The sequence below is a fragment of the Sesamum indicum genome, linkage group LG5 (assembly GCF_026168435.1).
Source record: "Sesamum indicum cultivar Baizhima isolate 11 linkage group LG5, ASM2616843v1, whole genome shotgun sequence".
Lineage (NCBI taxonomy): Eukaryota > Viridiplantae > Streptophyta > Magnoliopsida > Lamiales > Pedaliaceae > Sesamum > Sesamum indicum.
The window spans coordinates 2,164,461-2,182,411 of record NC_142661.1 but is presented as its reverse complement, the minus strand read 5'-3'; the positions used below and the strand labels follow the sequence as shown (position 1 = coordinate 2,182,411).

Sequence of the window (17,951 nt, the reverse complement as noted above, 5' to 3'; positions counted from 1 at the left end):
TTTTTATAAAAAAATAAATAGCGATGTACCTTCCTGTAATTTTTAAAATACAATAATTTACCCCCTATAATATTTAAAATGAAGCAATTGACCTCCCTACATAAGGAGGTAAATTGCTTCATTTTAAAAAGTACAAAGAGGTAAATTGCGATATTTTTTTATAGGGGGATAATGTGCTCATTTTTAATATCACAAGGGGGTAAATTGCTATTCACCCCTTTTGCATAGTTACAGAAACTACCTCTAACAGCAACAAAATATAGGTAGTTTGTGTAATGATGCTAAAGTTTTTAGGGGTATGTGTGTAATTTTTCAAAAAATTAATGAGTGGTTTGTGTTAGTGATATTGTTATTTTGATGGGTGTAAGTGTAATCATCTAAAAAATAGGGGTGATTTGTATAAACAACTTATAAATCAAGGGGCATTAATCAAGAGGTGTAAATATAATTATCCCTATTTAAAATCCTTCTAACAATACTAATCCAATAACTGGGTAGCTTTGTCAGTGATAAGCTTCGTGCAAATCTCAACTTCCTACCCCTCAAGCCCAACTAGAACTTGGGTTGTATCAGTGAGTTATAAGTCTCTATGACTCTATTATAAATAGGGAATCCATAAACTTAAAAAAAGTCACGTGTAACAACTTGTTAGATAGTTCTTTTTCTTGACGGACGAAAAATCATTAGATCGAAAAGACGATCAGATACATACGCAAACGTCAGATCTATTCACAGATGTCAAATCCGGTTGTTTGTCGCTACAAGACATATCTAAAAACGAAATTTGTATATAATTCAAGCTATATAAGATTCACGAAGTTGGTATTTTGCTACCCATATTAATCTATTTAATTTGCATATTTTGATAAAATCACCAACTTTCATGATTAAAAGTGTTATTATTATGTATAAAAGTTAGTGAATAGAGCAATCCGAAGCACAAAACCTAGAGCAACCACAGAAAGTTAGAAAAGCACAAGAACACAAAATCAAGCATTGCTATCCTATCTGCTCATCCCAGCTCTAAGGATCTTGATCGCCCAATACTTGAATCTGTCGTTTACCCATACTCAGTACCTCATGCTCATGTGGTCGAGGTAGCCAGGGGACTCCAACAATCGAAATAGACATCCTATTCCTGTGTGAAGGATGGGGAACTCCCTAATTTCGCCTCGAATGGGAAATAGCGTCGCCGATGCAGAGTGTTGTTCGGCGGTGTAGCAATCCGCCAGCATCGCGATGTTATACTCCTTCAGCCGTCTGATTGCCAAGCCACCCTCCTCCGTCTTGCTGCACAAGCGTTCCCATGCAATCCAGTGAACCTTACCATCTCCATCAGTCCGTCCAGTAGTTCAAAACAGCCCATCATGTAAGTCGGTATTGTAGGACGAACCGCCGGGCTTGGAATAAGTGTTTTGTCGCCCACCCTTGCAATCGTTTCCACAGTCGGTAGGGGTTTAAGTCGAATTTTCAGTTCCATTGATTTATCAAAAAGTTGCACACCCCTAACCACTTGATCTAATGCTATTCACAAAAGCTTGTACGAGATTCTTTAAAATTGAGTTATGTTAAAAAAGTTAAGGTTAATTACACTTAGATCCCATAAAAAATACGAGATTATATTTTCTCTCAAAAAAATTTTGAATTATACTTACACCACCTTCGAAAAATTCACTGTTTACGCATGATCCCTTTTTTGTAAGAATTTGAAAGAAAAATGTTGATATAGCAAAAAAGAACGGCATAAACTTCAAATTTTACCTCTTATTTAACATTTTTTATGTAATGACTTTGTACTTGTGATGAAAAAAAATATAATGATGTTAATTTCAGTATATATATATATATATATTATTTATTTCTGTATAAGTACAAAAATATACATAAAAATGTTAAATGATGGGTAAAATTAAAAATTTATACTCTTTTTGCTTATGTCAGCGTCTCTCGTTTAATTCGAGTTTAAAGGCCCAGGTGGGATGGGGATGTGGACCCAGTCCAGTAAAGTTCAGCAGCCCAAGCCTGGTACCCAAGATTGGGATTACTTGGACCAGTATAAATGGGCCTGATAGGAGGCCCATATTCATATTAGTACGTTTCAACTCTGAGCCTTTTGCTGAACTGAAGTTGAAGTTTCTCGTAAAATGCAAGAAAAAAGGGAAAGAGGACTTCTTGAGCAGTTTGTCAACGTTCTTGGAATGAAATATTAATGGCTACTCTTCCTTAATTCTGAAGAAAGGAAGTAGAGTAGGAAGCGTGAGAGAGAGCAAAACCCAGCGCAAGAAGAGGAGAAAAATTGATTAAAAAAAAAACAACAGGTTTTGCTGATTACTATTTATTCGAGGTTTTTGCGGTGTTGCGGAGCATCTCCTTGTTTCTTTGTAGTCTGATTATACTCGTATGTGATCTTGATTTTCTTTCTTCTTTTTTTTGGTTTGAAATCTTGGGTTTTTCGTTTTTATGGGTTTTTTGGATGGGAGTTTTAGTTTAGGGTTTGATCACAGTTTTGCTTCGGCGCAGGACGACGCTGTTCTTGGTGAATCTTGAATTCCGTTCTTGATGAGCTCCGGTACGTTGAGAAGAAGGCTCCATCATGGAGATGTTGATGGAGGAAGATATGATCGGTACGAGACTTCGAGATTCGATTCGTTAAACGAGCCGTTACTTGGTTATGGGGATTACGATTATAATAGGCACGCTGAGGTATTTTATTTTTGAGAAGTATGAAATTTTGCGTCTAAATTTGACCACTTTGATTTGTTTTCTCTTGTGAGTTGAATATATCTTATTCTTATATATATTGGTATGATTTTTGGTGTGGAAGGAGCAAGCACTCTTGGGTATTTTGGATGATGAACGAAGTAAAGTGCGCCTGCATTGGTCGCTGCTCTTTTCTAATGTAATCGCGCAGTGGGCACAATGGTTAGGTTGGTATTTACTGCAATTTTGTTTCTTGATTTTCTGTTGAAGAGAAAAGACAAGAAAAAATTATTTGCTTATGTGTTCTGTACTGATAATTTACTGGAATGTGGCTTCCTTTGGAAAATTATAGTTGATTTTCCTTGAGAAGATGGTTTAAGTACGGTCTACTCATTTTCTGATTGTGAAGCATGACTGTAACCCACCAAGGAAATTTGGTTTTTTTGTTTTTCATGTTATTGGGCACTCAGATATTTAGAGTACTTGGAAATACAAGTGCAATAAAATTTTCCAATCCTAAAATAATGGTCAACTTTGCATCATAATCCTGCATTTTCTGTGTATGTTAGCAAATGAATCATCGTATTCACATTTTCATGACTTTTAACTGACTGATACATTCAATAATATTGTCCACTGATGTTATTAGGCTGATGCTTTTCATGAAATTAGATCAAATTTACATTTTCTTCATGACGCATATTTGGAGTAAATTGCTTGAGTTAGTTTCGTATTGTATATTCCGATCTGATCATAGAAAAGATTCTCTTAAGGCGAACCAAGCCTATGTTAGGTATAGGGGCCGGTTCCATGTCGGTCGGAACAAAGACAAATTTGGTTGTGAATTTCAGTGTACCAACATCTACACAAACCAATCAATAGTTCAAGTCACACACTTCCATAGTGCATTGTCTCTTTGAGTATTTCCCTTCAAATAATCTTTTGATGTTATAAAAAATTTGTAAGACTGAAATAGAAAATGAATCTAAGTTTTGGTCTGAAAGTGGAGATGGTTAGTGGCTTTTATCTTAAATTCAAGATCCAAGTAGCAAAGTTTTTGGCTTTAGTTTGTAATTAGATATTTAACTAACTTAAAAGAAGCATCAGTAGTCAACCTTTTCAATTTAGGAGTTGCAGACATAGAGAAAAGTAGGATCTAGGTCAGTTCTAGAGCTGAAGACATAAAGGAAGATCTTTTAAATTTGAAGGTATACACTGACCATTAGGCTTGATAAAATGTTGATTGAGTCGTGAAGATAAACATCTCAGGACAGGAGCATACAGTTTTTTTAAACATATAGTGTGTGGGGGAGTAATAATTTAATATGTTCCTGTAGCATCATTATTGGTTTGTTGACTTGTTTCATGTAGACTCCTGATACTTCTTATAAATATTAACTAGTTAACTGGTCATTATCTTTTCCTTTTGCAGCAAATATTGTTCTTGGATCTGGGTCTCTGTTTGGAAGAATTATACCATTTATCGCGGGCACTCAAAATGGAGCAAACAGCAACCTTCCACCTGTTTTACTTAGTCCCTTGCAGGTATCTTTCAGCAATTTCGTAGGCCATCTCCAAGAAGATGTCTTGCTGCCTTTTAATTTTGTCTTTTTCTGCCTTGTGCTGAGGAATTTAGTTGTTCATTGTCCCGATATCTAATTTTATTTCCTCTGTAAGAGGTTGGTTAAAAGAACACGATTCATTGACACATGATATGGGGCACGTTGGTTTGATGATATCAAAGCTCTATTCATGATTGACAAATGCTGTTATCAGCTAAAGACAAGATATGTGATGGCTACCTCTTTAAAATTGATAGTTTCACCACATTCAATGGTGACATAAGTTAAACACTAGGCTTGTGAGCCTCAAAAAGAGTAATCTGGTTAGAGTGATGCAGAGATACCATATGAAGCTGAAGTTCTTGTCAGATTCATACAGAAATTTGAAGGAATTGTGTTATAACATATGGATCTGTTTGAATTTTTACATGTCCGTCTGTAGTTAACACTGAAGGATAATTTTTAAACCCAGTCAAATGCTTAGGCTGTATGGATCTATGTACCTGTTTCTGATGGATTAATGATTGTATTGGTCGTTGTTAATAAAATGCTTAGTAGCTCAGTTAATGCTATTTTTGCTCTTTACTTGTTACATATACTTTCTACTTTCCCCTATCTTCTGTCTTAGCTTTCACTGTTTATACCAGCAATTGTTTTTTATTCTTGAGTTGGCTTGGCAATAGGAAGCACGGCTGAGAAATTTAAAGCAGAGACTGTCAGTCCCTTTTGATGGCAGCTCTTCAGAGCATCAAGTATGTATCTGCCTCCATTTTTCAAAAAGTTATACTTTTCATTTGGGATATTTTGTACTTGTACCGATATAATTTGGACATTGTATAATCAGATGTCCTTTCCAAAGGATGAATTATGACAAAGTCGGTAATATTTTGGAATAGTGGCATATACTTGACCCAAATGATAAACTTCCTCGCTCTTTATTTGGATGTCTTTATTCATGCATCAGTGGTCCATGTTTTCTTGGCAGGATGCTCTTAGACAACTTTGGAGGTTATCTTATCCTGATAGAAAACTCCCATCTCTTAAGTCAGAGGTTTGGAAAGAGATGGGTTGGCAGGGATCTGATCCTTCTACAGATTTCAGGTGTGTGCTGATAAGTGATTGGCTAATTGAAATACAACTATGTAGATTGGAACTTATTTGGAAATTTATGAACAATCATTTAGGGGTGGCGGATTCATATCATTGGAGAATTTGATCTTCTTTGCTAAGACATATCCGGTTTGTATTTCTTTCTCTCTCCTGCATTTACATGATTTTTATTACAATTGGCATTGCCAGATTCTAAGAAAATAGAAATGTTCTCCCTAAGAAGAATGTATGTCTATAAGGGATTCATGGTGAAATGTTGTCCTTTATTTAAGCTCTCTTCTTGTGTGGCTTGCTATAAGATAATCTTGCAATATTCAGAAAGCATAGAATCATAATGGGCGAAGCAATTTAAAGTGGAATACTTCGTAAGGAACTGAATGGAAGGGGCTTTATTTGGTGGCAAGCAAGGGAGAAGAGGGAGTTGAATGATGCCATTCTATATAATATTCTCAAAAGCAGGACTCTAAAAATTTGTCATGAATGAATAGGAGTAGTTCGAATATTGCTTCCTGGTTAGACTAATGATGCCACCAGTGTTCTTCTCGGTGCAAGTTTACTTAGTGATCGGAGATCATGTACTATTCGTATAAAGGAGCTGTACTGCTGAATGACTCGCTTGTTTGTCAATCTGTTATGATCATTTGATTTGAATCATATGTGACATGTCGCTGAGTTCTTTTTAGACATGTGACAATTTTCCACGCTGTGATTATAAAAAAATTGATATTTTTGGACATGTGTGACAATCTTCATTCTTTGCTGCACATCACTTTGATAGGAAGCATTTCAGAATTTGTTGCACAAGAGAGACGGAAAAAGGTCTGAATGGGAGTATCCATTTGCTGTGGCAGGCATCAATGTATCCTTCATGCTGGTTCAAATGTTAGATCTTCAGTCAGGTGTGTAAGGGTATTTTGTGAATTAGATTCTCTACTGCTTTTATCTCCTCTGATCAGTTGCTAGATGTCGGATGTGCTACTAAAATTGGATAAATAAATTACATGTCCCATCATCTTAAGATTGGTACTTGTAAGTTGAGCTGATTATAGGAAAAAATTGCTTGAATGATCACGGAATTTCTCTTTACTGATGTTAAAATTAGAACTTTACTATCTTGTATTCTACTTTATGGAATTGTCATTTAGCTGTTTGCAAGGAAGACACTGCCTTCCATAATCTGTACCAAAGTTCTTTGTCTATCTACCTTTTTCTCATAGCTTAAACAGTCACGTCTGGCTACACTGGGGCCTTGTGATTGCGGGACGCTGTAATGGGTGTTCTTAAATAATTCTGAATTTAGAAACTTTATTGAAGTAGAAAAAATATTTCCTAACTGATCCATTTGCATTTTTCCTTCCAGCATTTTGTTCTTCAAAAGGCTAACTAGATATTTCTTACATTTATTTGTTTAACTGCATATATCAGCATTAAATAGTTACTCAAGAGATGTTTGAAGCAGTCATTTTCATAAGTATGAAATATTTTTGCAGGCAACCCTAGCACTCTAGCTGGCCACCGGTTTCTGGAGTTGCTCCGAGAAGACGAGATGGCTTTTGACAACCTTTTCTGCATCGCCTTCAAGTTGTTGGACGCACAGTGGCTTGCAAAGCGCGCTTCATATATGGAATTTAATGTAAGAAACATACATCCCTTTTTACAATGAGTTCATAGTTTATACAAATATTGAAAATAAATAGACATGATTGCTGTTCATGCTTTTCTTGTAGGATGTTCTCAAGTCAACAAGATCACAACTAGAGCGCGAGATGGCACTGGAAGATGTCTCAACAGTGAGAGATTTGCCAGCTTATAATTTACTGAGAAGATAGTATTGATGGTATAATCTTTCATGATACTTTTGTAAATACCTTTTGTTTTTTAATTTTTTTTCCCCTGGCCTTTGAATTTGTTGTTCCAATTAACCATATGTGAGACCAGCTTTCATACCAGAAGCTGTAAATTTCTGTGTATAAAGTTTGAAGCACTGTTTTCTTGCATTTGGTGGTTGAGTTTCCTACCCAAGGAATAAATTTCTCCTTTGCTTCTTATTATATAGTTTTTATTCATTACTTTATTTTAAATGATTGATCAAGTTATTTTTTAGGTTAATTTGCCAAAAAAGAAAAAAATTCCTGTGTTTTAAAAACTCAGCAAAAAAATCCCCTCTGTTTTAGAAATAGGTAAAATACTCAGTATACGCTTCCTTTTCTATTTTGAAGCATAACGTGTTAAATTTTTAGATTGTTATGCCCTTATATAATTTTTTTAATTATATATAAATAATTAGAAATTATAAAAAAATTATTATTTTATGATTATAATATTTAAAAAAAACCATACCCGCCACAGTCCCCGATCTAGCAACGTTGACGTTGCCCAAAAAGGGACGTCTAGCAATGGCGAAGTCGCCCAGAAAGGGACAACGTTGCTCCCAGATCAGGAGGACGACGGCATCGCCCAAATAGAAGAAAGAGGGCGACAGTGACGGCCCCAATCTTTTTTTTTTTTAAATTAATTAATTATTAAATATATATTTTAATTATTAAAATTAATTTTAGATAATTATTAGATATTTAATTAATAATTTGTCTGATATATATAGATTCTTTCTCTTTTAAATATATAAAATACTAATTTAAATATAAATGCCATTTATAAAAAATAATATAAATTAATAAAATATTTTATTTCAATAATAATTTAAACTAATTTATAAATTATAATTTATAATAATTGTTTCACGTTTTATTTTCATATACGTATCTAAATATAAAAAATAAAATTGAGTTCACTATTTTGGTATTTAATTTTAATATAAATATATTTTTAAAATAAAAAAAAATCAATGTATATAAAAATGTATAAGATTTATATCTTTTTGGTATTTTTAAATAAAAAATAATAATGTATAATTTTTATAATGTAATAAATTTAAATATAATTTATTTAATATTTTCTAATTATATAATATACTTGATAATGTATAATTTTTATATTTCATTAATATCCACATTTGTTAAGATATTTAAATTTTATATTGTGATTGTAAGTTAATCTTTTAATTTAAATTACTAAAGATTAAAATTTTTATATAATGTTTTCGTATGATTAAATAAATATATTTAAAAGAAATTTTTTAATCTTTTCAAAGAGATGAGAATAAAAAAATATACTCGAAATAGTGAAAAACATGTCAAAAATGCCTTAGTCTCTTGTAAACTCGTATAAATTCCTGTGATATGATGCTTTTTTTTTAATTATTTGTGAGGTTAAATTACTTTTTGATCCCATAAAGAAGGCACATCTTTTTATTAGTCTCATGCTTTACGGATTTTTTGTTTTGGTCCCATTTTATTAAAAAAAAAATTTAAGTTAGTCCTCCGCAATTTTTACCGTCAAGTTTTAACTGTAGAAGTAGTCAAACGCTAGTGTAATTACTACTGGAGGGAATTCCATGATGAAATCTTCAAGTAATAGCATATTCATGTTCATCTGAAAGAAAAATAGAGAATATATATAAATATAAATTGTATTGTTCAAGATTGAACAGACGAAAAAGTCAAAAGAACAATTATAATATTTAAATATATAGAGACAACGTAATTAGACTAACGTTTGAGCACTTTTGCCATTAAATATTGACAGTAAAAGTTGTAGAGGAACTTTAAAACTTTTTTTAACAAAATGGGACCAAAACAGAAATCCCGTAACGCATGGGACTAATAAAAAAATTTGCCTTCTTTATGGGACCAAAAAGGTAATTTAATCTTTTAGGTGCTTTCATGGAAGTAAGAGCAAGTTGTAAGAAACATCTCAAGTGCAAGAAAAATCCTAAAATGCAGCAAAAAGCGTATCAAGGATAACCCGTGACCCACGGGTTATTAGAAATCCAGCAGACAGAAAATCGAAGTCAGTTTAACCTATTACCCACGAGTTATCAAGAATCCGTTTAACAAAAAAAATCAAATCTAGTTTTGCCCTTGATCAAGGGTTATCAGACATGATATAGGCAAAAATTGAAAAGTCCTCAACATAATTGCTCAGTCAAGATATTAAGTGCAGTCATCTTGAAGTCATCTTATTACCTTGTATCTATTGGAAGAAATATGATAGGAAGAGAATAGGGAAGAAAAGAGTGAGAATTAGACTAAAAATAATGATTCTGTTCCTCTCTTACCACGTCTAGGGAACTAATATAAATAGGAGGGCAAAAGGCAATTTTCGTCCCACAACTATAGGCCATTTTCGTTTTAGTCCCGTAAGTTTCTAGGGTTTCAATTTGGTCCCGTAAAACTGAAAAATTCGCAATTTCAGTCCAAATTTGGCCGGAAAAATTTGTGGGTCGCCGGAAAAAGTCACATGCGATGCATGTGACTTTTAAAATTGGGGATTCGATCCTGATTGGCTGGAGAAGTTGATGTGGCACATATGTGGCGCATACGTGGAAATTAAAAAAAAAAAATTGACTCATCTCAAAAGAATGGCAAAGGCGGAAGACGACTTTTGTCGGATCTTTGCACAGAGGTGATCAAAATTGATGGGACTGGTCTCAAAAGATTCGCCAGAACGAGAGGCGTTCAACGATGGTCTTTCGAGCCGGTGGTTCGTTCAGACGAAGGAGAAAACGCCGACGGAAGGTGCAGTCGTGGCAGACGACAACTGAGATCTTCAAAACGATGGATCTTTGCACCTAGTTGATGAAAATGGATGAGACTGGTCCCATTAGAACCGCAGTGAGGAGACGAATCCAATGGTACCAATATGCAATCGTGGGTCGTCCTGTGGCCGGCGAATCGACGAGAATAATCCACGGCGGTCAATTTCAAAGCCCAGTCACTATCGTGGTCGGATCGCAAAATTGGTTGAGGGGTTTTGTTCTCCTTACTATGGGTAATTGAATGGTATATGTGGTGGCTAGAAATTCCAAGTAACGGCGGCGGAATTGAAGAGAGAAGGTGGCGGCGAATGGCGGGGATTTCACAACTTTGATTTCCCATCAGTTTTTTTTTTTTAATTTCCACGTATGCGCCACATATGCGCCACATCAGCTTCTCCAGCCAATCAGAATCAAGCCCCCAATTTTAAAAGTCACATGCGATGCATGTGACTTTTTCCGGCGACCCACAAATTTTTCCGGCCAAATTTGGACTGAAATTGCAAATTTTTCAGTTTTACGGGACCAAATTGAAACCCTAAAAACTTACGGGACTAAAACGAAAATGGCCTATAGCTGTGGGACGAAAATTGTCTTTTACCCTAAATAGGAGAGAGGAAGAAGGTTGTTGACGTTCTTTTTGGGGCAGAAAAAGGGAGAAAACCACTGAATACAGAGAATAAGACAACAAAATAAGTGTAGAAGTTGATTCGGTGCCGGAATGACAGACCGTACACGTCGACTTTCGACTCCATGAGTTTTTCTATATTCTTTTCTTTTTTGTTTTATCTAGTTAAGATAAACTAATTTACTTTTTATTTAGGGCTTTTGGAAAATCTAAGTGGGACAATGTTTTGAGTATTTTATTGAATTAATCTACAGTTTTGTCTTCATATCTCCATATATTATCGTGCTTGGTTGTATAATTTAAGAGCATGATCAACTTTTAGATTTAATTAATTATGTTGATGAATTGGAAAGGAAATCGACATAGTAGACAAGGTAATTCATCGTGTCAGTGGAACGATATCTAAACATACATAGACGTGATTCATCTGGTTACATAGGTTTTTCAGATCTTAATGTGTTATTTTCACAAGTTTTAGATTGGAGAAATCCACTATTTCTTTAATAATAATAGGTTTTGGTATAACTCGAGAGAGTATATTGAATTAACTTGAGAAAAACCTCAGTGTATGAAAACATTGTCTGCTAGATTAATCTGTAAATTCTGCATTCATTGGAACAATTAGGTGTACCAATAACCTTAGCATCTTTCTCACTCTTAAATCTTCTCTGACACGTTTATTTTGATTTATTTTCTTGATTCACGATTGTCCAAAAAATCGTAGATTAGTTATAGTTGTAGTAATTATTTAATTTAAATCCTCGACGGATTCATACATATTATACTATTTAACAACTAGTGCACTTGCTAGTGGCTTATACATATTTTAGCAATCACTCTTTCTTAAAATTTGATATAACTACACATAAATTCCGTGTGGTTTGAGAAATTATGTCTACTACTCCTAATATTTGTTCTGTCCAAACCTGTCATTAATTAAAATTCACATAATTTACTGATATAAAAAAAAAAAAATTGAATAAAAATCTATATTTATCCGATTGAATTTTCAACTTGTTAATGCAAAGGGCAACACAAGGAGTGGGAAGTAAAAAGATCAAATGCAGTAATAATATGGTGAGGACAAACCAAAATTCCAGAGCAAAATCAATTATATATAATCTGATCCCAACATCTTTGTACCCCATTAGCATAAATGTCTTCTCAGGTGGTTGTCATTTTCTCAGGCATGTCCATTATTACCAGGTTCCTCGGAAGATTTGAGGTAAAAACGCTGGAGACGCTCCGAGGCTATCTTAACCTGCTCGTCCCAGTCCGTTTTCCATGCCATGTAGCTCAGCGCAAGCGACTGAGTGAAAATTCCGAGGTTCATTCCGATCCATATGCCCTGTAAAAGACAACCCGACAGTGGTATCAGAGCCGACTAACCTAGGCTAGAGGAAGAGGCATGTCTGAGATTCCTACAGCTTTGGTTTACATTTATTTGTGTAGATAGTTCTGGTTTTTACCTCAACTTGAAGATGAGCAACGTATCCGAGCAAAGCCCCGATGGGTATTCCGATCAAATAGAAGCAACAGAGGTTGATGATTGCAACTATTCCTTGCATACCTGCTCCCACTGCCACCCCTGGTTTTTGCCAAGAATTTCCAGCATCAGTGTAAGAACATATATTCAAGAATGTCTTCCAATCATTTTGCTCGAACGGGACATCTTTTAAGGATCAAACAATATTGTGACCAGATATAACCGATCACATGGCAAGTGTTATTTTATTTGCTACGTATTATATGACTGATGGTTCTCCTTACATTATATTTTGAAATTCACTCAATGAGATTGGAACTAGAAATTTATAATGTGGGATCAAGTACGGGAATGTAATAAAGCAAAACCACGGAACGTATAACTGACCTGAAAGAACTGGATAGATGCTATTGAGCAAGACTGAGATAGCGAGGAGCACAGAGAGACTCGAGACGGTCTCTGCAACTTCGACATCATTTGTGAACAAGTACCCGATATTGTGGCCGAAGGCCAAGCAAAGAATCGTAAAGAACACCCCAATCACGACCGAAGTAGTTATAAGGACCTTGATAGAAAATTTTGTAGCTTTAGCATCTCCTCGTCCAAGCTCATTTGCAATCCGCACGCTGCACACAAGAACACAGTTGAAGACCAAAGAAAAAAAAAGATGGAAAGAAGGCGAGCTACAAGCATTAGACCGTTGTGATTACGTACCATGCAGCGCCGAGAAATCCAAGACAGATCATGAATTCCCATCCGTTGATGTTAAGGCTGCAAGAATATGGCTCTTAGTCAATAGGAATCATCGTAGAACAGCAAAGAAAACACTAAACAAGGTTGTAAGAAACACTCACCAAATAGAGAAGGCAGATATGGCAACCTCGGCATTACTCATGTAACCGGCCAACAAAACTAGTACAGAATTGTACCACAACTCCAAGCTGCAACACGAGAGCAACAGTAGTTACAACAGTGAACAGACGTAAACCGAAGTAACAACCGCTCAACTATATACATCTGCAACGTCATCTAATGCGCTAACGGTTAGTGATCAAGCGAGCATAGTAAAAACAAGACGTTAAAAACTCGTTTGTCATTGTATGAAAAGATACGATAGTATATACATAAACGAGTTCTTGAGATTACCAAACCATAACGCCGGAAGAAATCGAGAGCTTTATAACGGGCAATAAATCCTTAAAAGCAGCGGAGCTGAACCCAGTCCACGTCTGAGGGCACCAACCTCCCATGATGTATCCAAGTTCAGCGAAAACCACCAGCCAAGAAGATATGCACAGTGCACCCATCGCGCCGTCAATTCCCCAGTTCAGATGGTAGACGAATAACCACGACAAGGGAACGTGTATCACGAGCTGCGCGATGGATATCCATGCTATAATACTGTTTTTCTGCTGCGCTTGTAGAAACATTTGCATTGTCAAAGTGAAGACGAAGTTGTAGATCATAGGAATAAACCACCAAGAGATGTATCCTGCAGATACCACAATGCTCGGTTCCTCGCCGAATAGTTTAAAAATGGGTGCTCCAAAGATGAAAAGGGGGAGTAAGAGGGTTAGAGTTAAGAAATCCACAATCCATGATCGTTGCAGATAAACGCCCATCATATGGTACTGTCTTGCACCGTATGCTTGTCCGCAAAGAGTTTCGGTAGCGCTTGACATTCCTATCTGCGATGATGTAACAAGTAGGAAAAGAAAAATGGATCAAGAGTTTTCATAGAGGACTAGTATAGGCAATAGCTATAGACAAAGTGGGAACAGACTTGAATTCAACGAGACCGTCGCCTCATTTGCAAAACAAAAGACATCCTACGATCCAGCCTTTTAGACTTCAACAATGAACATAAAAAATATGTTATCTGCTAAATATTTGTCTGAATACCTCTTGCAGGATGATTCTACACACGTCGAATAGGAATTTCATCTACAACCAGAGGGAACAAAAAAGTTGTAAAGCAACAACTTACCAGTACTCCATTTGCAAAGCGCACGGTAAGGGTTTGAACGAGCGCATAACCAGCAAGATCAACAGAACTGATGTGCCCGATAAACGACTGTGTCACGATTATGGTCCCAAATGATGCCACTCTTGCAATGATACCGGGCAACGCCACCCTCCATATTTTCTTGGACTCGTCATAAACCCTTCCTTTCAAATCACCTACCTCCCTTTCTTCGGAGCTCAACAGCTTCTCACGCATGCCATTATCCATGGCTCTGCAGAGACGAACAAACAGAACATCACTCAGTGTCATAACAAAAACAATTGAAAATCCACACTTGTTTTCTTGTGATGATTCTCTATTCATTCCACTCTTCCCATCTCATGCAAAAGTGATAACCACAAAGGCCTCACCTTCTACATCAATTCTTCCACGCAAATCAGTGTATTCATCAATATTCTAACTTATAAGTTCCAGAACAACTTTCATTTCTTATGCAACGGTTTCAGCACAAATTTTCTTACATCTACAGCACTTTCTTTTAAGGAAAAAAATGTGTAGCAGTGATTCATTGACATTGAAGCAGCAAATCAGGTAATCATATTCAGACATCCTTTTCCAGGTGGGGGACTCAAAATGGGCTCCCCAGATGATGACAAAAATTGAACCAAGACTTTAAACAACTGAATTCCAGCTATTACTGAAATACTTATTCCAAGATTCGACGTTTCTGAGTATATAATCCAAGCTATCATTTTCTTTTTCTCGTACCACACACTTCCAACATCAAAAGCAAAGTTACAGACTTACACTCTTCAAAATTTCTTAAAAGAATTAAATTATAATAAAATCAGCCACCGGAACCAATGCTATCCCAAATCCAACGGTGAATCATTCTTTGAGATTCACACGTCTCTTACTGCTTCCGGCACGTATTGGCAGCAGACTCAAAAGGGTCATTCCATGATTGGCCCACTGATAAACAATAGCAACAAGTGGACTAATGGACTGAGTTCCACCCATTCCATCCGAGAATTTGACCTCAACACGGGTTTAAATCTGAAAAAATTCTTACCCAAACCAGGTTTGGCCGAGCCAAACGAGTACTACCCACTCTAAACTTCACACCAACCACGAAAAGCGTATAGCATTTAACGTATAATTGATTTAGATTCGGCCAAGCCGAGTCCGAGTTAGATTTTCCCTAAATCTGAACAAAGATTGTTACCATAAAACTGCAGAAATGAAAGGTGGGCTCTATGATTGAGGGCCCCGACAAAGCACTATGTTGTATAAACGTGGAGTTCTGCCTACTCTTCTGCATTCAACTTTCTACTTTCTAGGGCTTCTTTCAGCCATTACCCCCCAAAATTGCTATCACTTTCTGAAATGTTTTTTTCTAGAAAAGATTCCATGTGAAAGGACCCTTTTATCAACAGTAGTCCCATAAAAAATTGCAGATCGTTATAGCGGTAAAGGGGTAAACAAGGCATAGAGAATAGGACAGTCTTATGGGTAAGAATTTTACTCAGAGCAGAAAGGTGGGAAAGTTGTGTTCTTTTTAGTTCTAAAAGTGATTTCTTTCTCTTTGTTTGATGAATCAGTGCTAAAAAGAAGTGATTTAAATATGGAAATTTAACAGGTTTGAGACAAAAGTCATTTATGAATCTTAATGAGAATAGAACAATCTTGTGAAAAGATTAAGGATTAAAGCTTCAATCCAGCAAGAAACAGAGAGAGAGACAGAAAGAGAGAGAGAGAGAGAGAGGAGACAGCCTCAAACCAGAATTGCGGAACTACTACTAAAAGGAAAGGTTGTGAGAGGTCCTAACAGAACAATAAACAGAAAACACACAGCACACACTCTCATTTACAGACTTCTGTGTCAAGATTGAACCCAAAAACTACCAGAGTTATTACAACCAAGACGAGGGAATACTTGCAAGAAAACTGGAACCCAATAACAGAAAACACAGAGACACACAGTGGAAGGTGCTGAGCAACAAGACTTACACAAGAAAACAAATCCTTCGATTGGCTTACAAGAACTTGGTTTCAGGGCTTCCCTCTAGAATTTCTCCCAACAGTTAGTTGCCCTCAGACAAAGAGACACGCTTTATCTCTCCCACAAGAGAGAGAGAGAGAGAGAGAGAGAGAGAGAGAGAGAGTTGAAATACTATTCTACACTATAAAGATGTGATTATTACAATGGAGATGCATATAGACATAGCAGCAACACTATGAATGAAGGGACAGGTGAGAAATGGAACACTACAAGACCACCTACCCCCATTCATCCTAAAACGTGCATGACAGACACCTAAAAAATTCTGACCAGATTTTATTATTTTCTCTCTGTCTTTTTCTTAAAACAATTTGTTGTAAACTTCCTCGAATATTACATAGTTTATGCAAAAAAGGGTACAAGAAACCAAACATAAAAAATTGCACGTTTATTTAAAAAATCAGAGTCTAATTCAACATTACATTGTTCAAAAGAAAAAAGTTTCTTGATGTACATTTTATTAGTATGGATGAATTTATTAATTTTAAAATATATTTTATATTTATTCCGTTTATATAATTTGACGTGCATCAACCCTTTGTAATTATACAAAATTTTATTTTATTAAGCAAAAGTTGATTAATTGTGAATATAAAAACTATTTCAAGAATCACATAAAATTAGGTCTTTTTTTTTTCAATTTTTTGCACATGTTTTATAACATAGATACAATTTTTCTAATACTTTTTACTCATTTTTCTATAAGAAGGTCACATTGATAATGATATTCGTATTGCGTTGATATAAAAATATTGCGATTATTAAAATATTTTTACTATATCTGTGTTGACGTACTTGTCGTTAGATGATTAATTAGGTACAACTAAACATTATAATTAAGAAAAATAAATACCAATAGTTTATTTTAAATTTTCGTATTTCTTTTTATTCTTGAATTTTTATTAAAATATATTTAATTCTGATCATATTAATTACAAAATCATCTGTACGTACTAACATTTTATGAATTTAATATTTTTATTTTATTTAAATACTTCAAATATTTATTTTTAAAATAAAATATTACATCATATAAACACCGAAAATATTATTTATAAGATCATACAAATATTTAAAATAAATTTAATTAGACATCCTTCCCAAAAAGTGAAAAAATATAATAAGCGTTCGTTAAACGCTACCTAAATTTGACTTTTGCTACAGTTTGTTTATTACAAGAACATTTAGAATAGAACGAATCGTAGAATAGATGTAAGAACTATTGATTAGTTACCGACCTTTACTTTTGGAAATACAAACCAATTATTAATTAATGTCACTATAGTTAGTTGTTTTAATTTAAATACGGGCGAATAGCAATTTATCTCTTGTGATATTAAAAATGAGCACGTTACTCCCTATGAAAAAAATATAGCAATTTATCCTCTTATACTTTTTAAAATGAAGTAATTTACCTTCTTATGCAGGGAGGTAACTTGCTTCATTTTAAAAATCATAAGAGGGTAAATTGTTGTATTTTAAAAAATACAAGGAGATAAATCGCTATGTGTTTTTTCACAAGAGGGTAATTTTCTCATTTGCGATATCACAAGGGAATTGCTTGCATTTTTTGCATTTTGAATATGTTGTCTCATTTATCCAAATACTTATTTTGCTACCAAAAACTAATAAATAAGAGATCATTACATTTTCTTTCTTTTCAAGTATGGTGGAATTACACATAAATTTTTCGTGGTTTTAGAAATTACGTCTAGCATTTATGAGGTTTATTTTCATCTAATAAATAAATCCCTCAGTTAATCAAAGTTCACAGAGTTTGTTG

At 34.9% G+C, this 17,951-nt stretch overlaps 2 protein-coding genes across 3 annotated transcripts; one reads left to right on the top strand and one right to left on the bottom strand.

The window, feature by feature from the left end:
* Positions 1-2,122: 2,122 nt before the first annotated feature.
* On the top strand, positions 2,123-7,423 carry LOC105162734 (ELMO/CED-12 family protein). Its single transcript, XM_088880820.1, has 10 exons — positions 2,123-2,398; positions 2,521-2,703; positions 2,825-2,927; positions 4,133-4,245; positions 4,946-5,014; positions 5,248-5,363; positions 5,447-5,501; positions 6,151-6,271; positions 6,863-7,005; positions 7,100-7,423. The coding sequence occupies exons 2-10, from the start codon at positions 2,560-2,562 to the stop codon at positions 7,199-7,201; spliced, it is 966 nt and encodes a 321-aa protein (XP_088736946.1). The 5' UTR covers positions 2,123-2,398; positions 2,521-2,559; the 3' UTR covers positions 7,202-7,423.
* A 4,206-nt stretch (positions 7,424-11,629) lies between these two features.
* LOC105162735 (protein DETOXIFICATION 24) lies at positions 11,630-16,362 on the bottom strand. Of its 2 annotated transcripts, none has more exons than XM_011080852.3 (8): positions 16,117-16,362; positions 14,128-14,377; positions 13,287-13,828; positions 12,995-13,081; positions 12,855-12,911; positions 12,528-12,766; positions 12,124-12,242; positions 11,630-12,002 (listed from the first exon to the last, which is right to left on the bottom strand). In XM_011080852.3, the coding sequence occupies exons 2-8, from the start codon at positions 14,371-14,373 to the stop codon at positions 11,838-11,840; spliced, it is 1,455 nt and encodes a 484-aa protein (XP_011079154.1). In that variant the 5' UTR covers positions 14,374-14,377; positions 16,117-16,362; the 3' UTR covers positions 11,630-11,837. The 2 variants fall into 2 exon arrangements, with proteins under 2 accessions (XP_011079154.1, XP_011079153.1); XM_011080851.3 differs by lacking the exon at positions 16,117-16,362 and adding an exon at positions 14,517-15,114.
* Between the last annotated feature and the right edge of the window lie 1,589 nt (positions 16,363-17,951).